At 34.8% G+C, this 9177-nt stretch overlaps 1 protein-coding gene across 1 annotated transcript; it reads left to right on the forward strand.

The window, feature by feature from the left end:
• Positions 1–4942: 4942 nt before the first annotated feature.
• LOC107782278 (B-box zinc finger protein 21) lies at positions 4943–7273 on the forward strand. The gene is made up of 3 exons (XM_016603147.2): positions 4943–5308; positions 5839–6306; positions 6739–7273. The coding sequence occupies exons 1-3, from the start codon at positions 5123–5125 to the stop codon at positions 7036–7038; spliced, it is 954 nt and encodes a 317-aa protein (XP_016458633.1). The 5' UTR covers positions 4943–5122; the 3' UTR covers positions 7039–7273.
• The last annotated feature ends 1904 nt before the right edge of the window (positions 7274–9177 follow it).

The raw sequence follows: 9177 nt of genomic DNA on the forward strand, positions 1-9177 counted from the left end.
AAGTGTTTTAGAGCAACCAGAAACAAGATGGCTAATACATCATAGGTATCTAAACATTTCAAGGACAAGATTATCAACCAACCTGACATAAAGCTTAGGAAGTTGCATGATTTGATTAGGATAAAGTATGGTTTGTTTATGGAAAAATTCATATATGCCAGGGCTAAACATCAGGTCATGGGTCAGTATCTTGGTAATTACAAGCAGGAGTTTGCTAGAATATATGATTATGCTGACATATTGAAATCTACAAATCCTGGCAGCATTGTTGTTGTGAAGACCTGCAACGAGATAATACCTGGTAAAGAGGTGTTTGTGGGTATCTATATTTGTCTACATGCTTGCAAAGTTGGTTGGTTGGAAGGATGTAGAAATGTTATAGGCTTTGATGGAGCATTTCTGAAAGATGTGTGTAAGGGTGAGCTACTATTATGCATTGGTAAAGATGGTAACAACCAAATTTATCCTATTGCCTGGGCAGTGGTTGAGAAGGAGACAAAGCACACATGGTCATGATTTTTTAGGTGCCTGATGCATGATCTGCAGCTCACAGAATCCCAAGATGAGGGGATGACCATCATTTCTGATATGCAGAAGATATATACTTCACTCCTGTTCTTCCTTTAATTACTTGTATACTTTATATATGTTTTTGAGTTGTTGCCAAATACTGAGCATAGAATGTGTGCAAGACAAATATGGAGCAATTGAAAACAAAAGTGGAAAGGAGAGGAAAGAAGGAAGAAGTTTTGTGTCTGTGCTAATTTGGCTTCCTATGCAGTATGGATCAATTTGGGTGCTAATTTGGCTTCATATGCAATGTGGATCAAGAGATAGGATACATTTTGATCCTACAAATGTAGTGGATGCTGGGCAGACAAATATCGATCTTGGATACAGTACACCTGGACTAAGGTGGCAAGGAAGAAATGCTATATCACAAAGGCAACTTCAACAACAGTTAATGAGAAGACAAACTCAAGTAAGCCTTAGCCAACCTCAAGTCCATTCTTCATCTCAGCCAAGCCAGCCTCCATGTCCAAACTTGAGCCAATCTCAGCAAAACATCAATCAATCTCAACCTTGAAGATGACTGAATATTTGTTTTTGTGATAACTTAAGTCTGTTAGTTGCAGAACTTAATTTGTAGGTTAATTTAAGTTTGTTTAACTATGACTTTTCTTTTGAAATAATGTTTAAATTATTTCTGCTACTAGGTAGCAGTTCAGTGCTAATTTTATCAACCAATAAGGCTTATCGAACTTGGTTGTTTATATATGTGTGCTTGTTTATGTCAAAATTGCTTTTTATTCCACAAAAAATACATCATTCATTTTGTCATTATCATTGTACATAGGGTTATGAATACACTGATTAGTGCTAACTAGACTAAGAATAAAATTACAATTATTAGTGGGCGAAATGGTTTCCTGGCCACTTAAACTTGACGGGGTTTTAAAAGCTGATACATAAACTTATAACTTTCCCATTTGAACACTCGAACTTATTTTTTCCGTAACTAATAAACACATTTGACCATTGACCATGCCCATGTGGCGTCAGTTGGTCCTAATCAGCAGCCCGCGTGAGGAAGACGATGCACAGGAGCATGAAAACCCCCTTCCCAATGCCCAACAGTACAAAATGAGCTATGTTTAATTGTGTTCTTATTTATTCCTTCTAAAATACCCCTTCCTCCATTTTTAAAAATCTGAAGCTCCATTTTCAATTTTTTTTTCATTTTTTCAGACCGTGAAAATGGTGAAAAGTTATATATTTTGCCATTGTAGAGTTGAAACTAAGTTTTGAACTTCTCCATAACTTCCCCTTCCAAGTTCGTTGAACTCCTTGAACCCATTAGTGACATTTTTCAACTCTGAGAGTCGGAAAACCTGAGCTTCCCCTGGACACGGTGACACTGACATAGGAGGATGAGGGTTGGTATTTGCATTAGTTTCCTTCTCAGGCTTGCGAATACATGAGGCGAATTGGTTCTTTCCACCTTGTTTAGTTCTGCTGCCTATCATGCAGATTAACAAACATAATCCAACTAAACATAACAAGAAACCCAAAGCAGAAGATCCGACTATGAGCAGTAGTTGACGCAATTGATGCTGATGTTGATGCTTCATCATTTCCGAGTTTTGGAGCCTGCAAACATCCGAACAAGAGCCATTTTGGCAAAGAGACCAAGGAGTACATACCCTGTCTGCATTTTCAGTACAAGAACTAGAAGGGAAGAATCCTTCAGAATAATTCACCCCACAAGGTGAACAAACCTTTAGATCTTTCCTAACACACAGATTTAGCAAATCAGGCTCATTCAAAAGGCTTGCATTAAAGAGAGGACTAGGGTTAGGGTTTTCATGCCCTTACGTGTAAGACATTCATTGGTCATTTGATGACTGGATGGACACGTATGTGTATGTGTAATACACGCACACATGGCCTCTTGTCAGATGTGTTTATTAGTTATGGATTAAAAGAGTTCGAGTGTTCAAATGGCAAAATAGAAAGTTTATGTATCGGCTTTAAAAAACTCGACAAGTTTAAGTGGCCAGGAAGCTATTTTGCCTTATTAGTGCTACTAAAACTTCTAAAGTTACAATGATCTTCACCCTATTCCTACGCTGTAGTCGATCTCTCTATCTAATTCTTGATAACAACCCTGAAATCACCTGTTTATAGTGATCTGGAAGAGTTGAGCACCCATAAAACCTTCTTCCTGGATTTGTTAGCTTCCAAGTGATGCAAATATGAGCTTCAACTCCACAATGACAAAATACAGGACTTTAATTCATTATCACAGTCTGGAAAAAGAAAAAAATTAAAGAAAGCTTCAGATTTTAAGAAATATGAAAGAATGAAGGTTGAAATGCTATATAATAGAGGGATAATGTGTTTTACATTGAAGGAATAAGAACCCACTTAAATAGGCTCCATTTTTTACCGTTGGGGGTTGGGAAGGGGGCTCTCACGCTCCTAAACGTCTTGAGACTCACGCAGCAGGCTGACTAGGACCAACTGATGCCACATGGAATGGGTCAACGGTCAACTATGTTTATTAGTTATAGGTTTCATGAGTTTGAGTGTTTAAATGGGAAAGACAAAAGTTTTTGTATCGGCTTTTAAAAATCATGCACGTTTAAGTGGCCAGGAAACCATTACGCCTAATTAAAACGAATTTTTTCTATACAAGGAGAAGGCATGTTGATAAAATCTTACTAGTTAATTGCAAAAGTTGTATGTGTTAAATATAAGTGAAAGAAAGGTTAATGCAATGGCAAATTAGCGTGACTGTTGGAGTCGTGAAATTTTATAATGATATAAAGAAAGAGTGAGGGGAGATGTTATGAATTAAGGTCTTGTATTTTCATTTAGTTGTCAAATATATGATCCGCATTTAGTGTATGCATCAAAATTTAAATACATGATATGTAATATTTCTTACCTATATTTCTATCATTTAACCTCTAGCTAAGTAACATATGTTTTGACACATATAATGCTTACTAAAAATCAAAGAAAATGCTTTTGGAATACTTATTCATATTTGCTTTTTTGTCATAATGCTAAACTCCAAAGTTTCAAAAGTACCAAAAGTGATGGCAAATGCATCTGAAAAAGGTGTCACCAAGGGCGGAGCTAGAAAAGCCGATGTAAGGGTTCGGTCAGATCCAATAATTTTAGTTTAACTTTATATTTGTATTAAAAAATTCACTAAATATATATTAAAATTAAATTTAGAATTCAATCACTAAAACTTGATACCATTATTCTAAAATTTAAAACCTTTGAAGTTCAAATTTTGGTTTTGCTTCTAGGTATCAATTGTATCAAATACTTGGACATTTACTTTTGTAGGACGACTCATAATGGCAGTAAATTGAGTGAAAATAGCACGGATTAGCCAATTTTCCGATTGGTAATTGAAAAATAGCCAGCATTTGTAAAGTCATTGAAAAATAACCATTATTTTGCTGCACTACGGAAAGTTCCAGCATAATATACTGGAGATTGGTGCACCTGTGTATGAACTTCCAGCATATTATGCTGGAATCCAACACACAGAAAGTTCCAACATAATATACTGGAGATTGAAGCATGTGTATGAATTTTCAACATATTGTACTGGACTAGTATACTATGTTGGAACTCTAGTATATTATGATGGAGTTCCAGTATATTTATACTGGAAATCCATCATAATATACTAGAGCTCCAGCATAATATACTGGAACTCCATTATATTATGTTTGAGTTCACATGTAAAAAATTCGAACTCTAATATATTATGCTGGTATATTTTCCGGATTTCAAATAGTATTTTCATTTAGATTTATCTTTATATAAAAATGGCTAAATTTTGATTACTTTTGAAACGTGGCTATTTTTCAATTACCATTTGTAAATCTGACTATTTTTGAATTTCACACGTAAATTGATTAGCTTAGTGGCCTCTTGGCTAGGTTAAGCAACGTTTAGCAACAGAATCTAGCTAATTAATTAAAGTAATTACTTCACTTTACTAAGAGGACAACATTAGTTGTCATGATTATTGATGATTATTGCTCTGCTTCAAATATCTCTCATATCTCAAGACCTTTTTGATTTGCTTAAACATAGTGGAACTGCCACTAGTATAATTTTAACAAAAAATTTGTTTCAAGGGAATATTCCTCATCTTATCTTAGACTGATTAAAAGAAAAAACTAAAATGCAACGTATTTAGTGGTGCAATAAACAATGTAGTGGCAAAAATAAATAAAAGATACCGAGACAAAAATAAGAGTTCACACTTAGATAAAACAAAATCAACCTTTCTACTTTTGACGCACCTGAGCCCTTTTTTCTACAGTATACAGTTTCACAGTCAAGATTTCGAGATTCAATATTTCTAATTATAGTACGACCACTATATAAACAAAATAATCCTCTCCATTCTTCTCTATCTCTTTACCAAATTTCAACGCACCCCTTCCCCACAACCCTCATCTTTCCTTCTTAAAAACTCTCCTCCATTTTTTATCTTTTCTCTCTATTCTCATTTCTTCTAAAAACTTCTTCTTCAATTTTACAATCTTGATATATAGGAACAAGAATAATATATCTGAAAAATCAAATGAAGATCCAGTGTGATGTTTGTAGCAAAAAAGAAGCCTCAGTTTTTTGTGTTGCAGATGAAGCTGCCCTTTGTGATTCTTGTGACCATCGTGTTCATCATGCCAATAAACTTGCTGGCAAGCACCAACGTTTTTCTCTTCTCCAACCTTCTCCTAAACAAGTCCCTCTTTGTGATATTTGTCAGGTATGACTAAATTCATAGACAAATTTAGAATTTAAACTTTATAGGAAATTACGAGTTTGACGATCTTTCACATATATATATCTATGCTTCATGTCGAAAATAGTGAGTTCAATTGTATTTAATACTCTTGCTTTATTTTTTACTTTCTTGATCATGGGATTTTCATCCCTTCTTTAGGCAAGGGTATATCGGAAATAGCCTCTTTGCCTTTCCAGATCTAGGATTTTAATGTCGTGGATGCTCAGTGATAAAAGTTTTGAAAGAAGAGGGAAAAAAAATTTAGTTATGGGTGCTCACTCAATATTTATCTAAATATTTTTATAATTGCCTATGTAAATTTACTAAATCTTGTCAAAGATAATGCATGCTTGAGCACCTACAAATAACCAAGTAGATCCGTCACTGCTTTAGGATAAGGATAAAACTGCGTACATCTTACCTTCCTCAAAACCCACTCAGGGGAATTCATTGAATTTTTGTTGTTGTTGTTGATCATGGGATTAATTATGTTGTTGTTTAATTAATGACAGGAAAGAAGGGCCTTTTTATTTTGTCAACAAGACAGAGCAATTCTATGCAGAGAGTGTGATACTTCAATACACAAAGCTAATGAACATACACAAAAGCATAATAGATTTCTTCTTACTGGTGTCAAGCTTTCAGCAAACTCTGCCCTTTACTCTTCAACAGAATCTCAATCAACAACTTCCTCTACCAATTCTTTGAATACAAATCAAGATTCTGCTCAAAATCTCAAGTCTCAAACTTCCACTAAAAAGCCTTTGCCTTTACCTGTGCCTGTTTCTGTTTCCTCCAATATTTCCCAAGAAATGACAGTGGCAGCTAATGACAAAGGAATCAGTTGCTGTAATAGTCAATTGGTGAATGTGGAGGAAAATAGTTTAACAAGTAGTATATCAGAGTACCTAGAGATGTTACCTGGATGGCATGTTGAAGAGTTTCTTAATTCCTCTAATATTCCTAATGGTTTCTGGAAGGTTTGCATTTTATTCTCATTTTCATCTTTTAATTTCTATTGCTCAATTGGGTGTGAAAGCGCCTCCATGTGACCAAGAGGTCACGAGTTCTAGCTGTAGAAATAGTCTCTTGTACAAATATAGGATAAGGCTGCATACAATAGACTCTTGGGGTCCAGCCTCTTTCTTGGATCCCTCGCATAGTGGGAGTTTAGTACACCGGGCTGCCCTTTAATTGGGTGTGAAAGTGATGACATATGATCAGGAGGTCTCGGTTTGAGAAGTGGTAACAACCTCTTGCAGAAATGCAGGATAAGGCTGTGTACATACAATAGACTCTTGTGGTCCGACCTCTTTTGCGGGCCTCGCGCATAGCGGGAGCTTAGTGCACCGGTCTTTTAATTGGGTGTGAAAGTGCAATTATCTGATCTGACTTCTTTTTTTTTTTTTTAGATTGGTGATAATGATGTGTTTCCAATTTGGAATACTGAAATTGAGAGCAATCTAAATTCTTTCTCCCCAGAAAGTATAGGTATTTGGGTCCCTCAAGCCCCTGCTGTTGCAACTCCTCAAAATCAGACCCAAATTTTTACTCCTCAAAATTTAAACTTTGGTGGGCAAATTGAATTCAAGAACACAAAGGAAGTCACAAGTATCAAGTCTAGCAGAAAATGGAGAGATGACAATTCTTTTGCTGTTCCACAAATCAGCCCAACTTCTACATCTTTTAAGAGATCAAGAACTCTTTGGTAGTGGAATCTAATCATTTTTTTCCAGTTTATTTCCTAGTTTAATTTCTCTCTTTTTCTTTTGGTTTGTATTTTCACCTTTTCTTGATGTAGTTTTGAGTCCTCGAAAACAAAAACAATTAAAAAAAAAAGGAAAGAAAAAAGAACACCATTACTCCTCTTTTGTGCTCTATACAACTTAGTTTGTTGTGTTCTTGAAATTACTGTGCTAGTGCTAAGAGTCTGTTTTGCGTTGTAAATATCTTTTATGTTTTGTTGAGTCCCATGAAATGGAACCATAAAACTCATAGGTTTATGAATTAACGTTGGATTGGACCTACGACACAATCACATGCATGTTATGTCATTTTTCACAGAGAAAATAATCTTTTGTGACCAATTGTAATTTACTTTAAAAAAAAAAATAACTCTACAAAGATCCTGATCTCCTGTGTGATATTTTGTCGACCTCACTTAAAAAGAATTATAGCCGGACCTCGTTATAACATTATTTTTATATAACAATCATTCGCTATAAAAATCAAGTTTTTCTCATAACCGATCTTTTATGTTATTGTATAATATACATCTTCTATAACATCACTTTCTATAGCATCTCAAAAATATCGGAACAAACACGATTGTTATAGAGAGATTTGACTGTATATAGCTAAAAAAACATTTATAATATATTAAACCTATCTCCACTATTTCACAGGACATTCATGAAATTGTCATGTTTATATAAAATCACAAAGAAGTGACATTTAAGAAAAATACTTAACAACTTTTAGTTATCCTTCTTGGTCTGGGAATAAGATCAATAACGAGGGTGACAGTGCACTGCACGACGGAAGAAGATGATTGTTATCAGATAAGATGGCCAGGCTAGCAAAATTCGGATGGATGTAGCAGCCATATTGTAGGGTCTGACTGATATCTTGGTATTTAGTAAAAGTAGCAACTTTGGTCCCAATATTTAGATCCTTTTTTCACTCTGATTCACAACTTTGGACCCATATACATCCTCCATATTGGACTTTATCGCTAGTCCAATTAATGGCTACGTCTTAGGTGTATGTCCGTATAAACAGAGGCAGGATTTCAGCTAAGAGGCTCAAAAAGGGAAAAAATTAAAAAAAAAAATTGTGGCTAGTGGAGTTGAACCAAGAAACTATCAAATGTTTTGATTTTTCCGTGACCACTGAGCTATGCTTTTGTGTGTGAATTTTTTACATATATACTATAGTCGTAGAGACGGAGCCCGGATTTGGACCTTATGGGTTTGAGCTTGTTGTCATTTTTAAGTTATTGAGTTTCTTAAGACAAGAACATGATTTGAACAAAAGTCACTTGATTCGTCGGACCCGCATACTACACTCACGCTCCGTCCCTAAGTTAAGGGGGCGGATCTTAATTGAATTATCGATGAGATTGATGACTTCTAGAGCAACTTCAAAATCTTGAAAATGCAATGATCAAATATTAAAATTTATGATCCAATAAATTTCATTTCCAAAATTTGTTATAAGGTCCACATGTACATCCGACTCGCACATATACTACTGGGAAATCTTAAGCAGCTTTGAGAGGGTTCTTAATTCTCTATGTCACAACTTGCATGACAACATTATGTTGAGAAGTTATAAAATCTCAAAATTACAACTTGCAAGTCAACATAGGAACAAATAACAGTTATCATGTAGAAAAGTGGAGGCCAAAATGGGGCCAAAATCAATCAATTTTCAAGAACTAAAAAACTGGGTGAAGTGATGGTCCAAAATAAATAGTAATAAACCACCCTGAGGACTCCGACCAGACATTTGAAGTAGGGGAAAAGGTGGAGCCCAAAGCACAATTGGCAAAATGAGGACATACATGATACATATAAATGAAGAACTATATAGTATACTACTCCCTCTGGTTCACTTTAAGTGAATTTTTTAGTTTTTTCACACGGAATTCACGTTTTAGCATTAATTAACATTGAAATTGACCATATTAATCTTAATATGCTTATTGAAAATATAACAAATTACTCCTAGGATCTTTACTCCAAGGACAATTTTGGAAAGAAGAAGTTAATTCCTTATTGATATTTTTTAAAAAATCAAATATTATTAACTACAAAAAATACCAAAAAGTCACTTAAAATTGACGGGAG

The sequence above is a fragment of the Nicotiana tabacum genome, chromosome 12, assembly GCF_000715075.1.
Source record: "Nicotiana tabacum cultivar K326 chromosome 12, ASM71507v2, whole genome shotgun sequence".
NCBI classification, from domain to species: Eukaryota; Viridiplantae; Streptophyta; class Magnoliopsida; order Solanales; family Solanaceae; genus Nicotiana; species Nicotiana tabacum.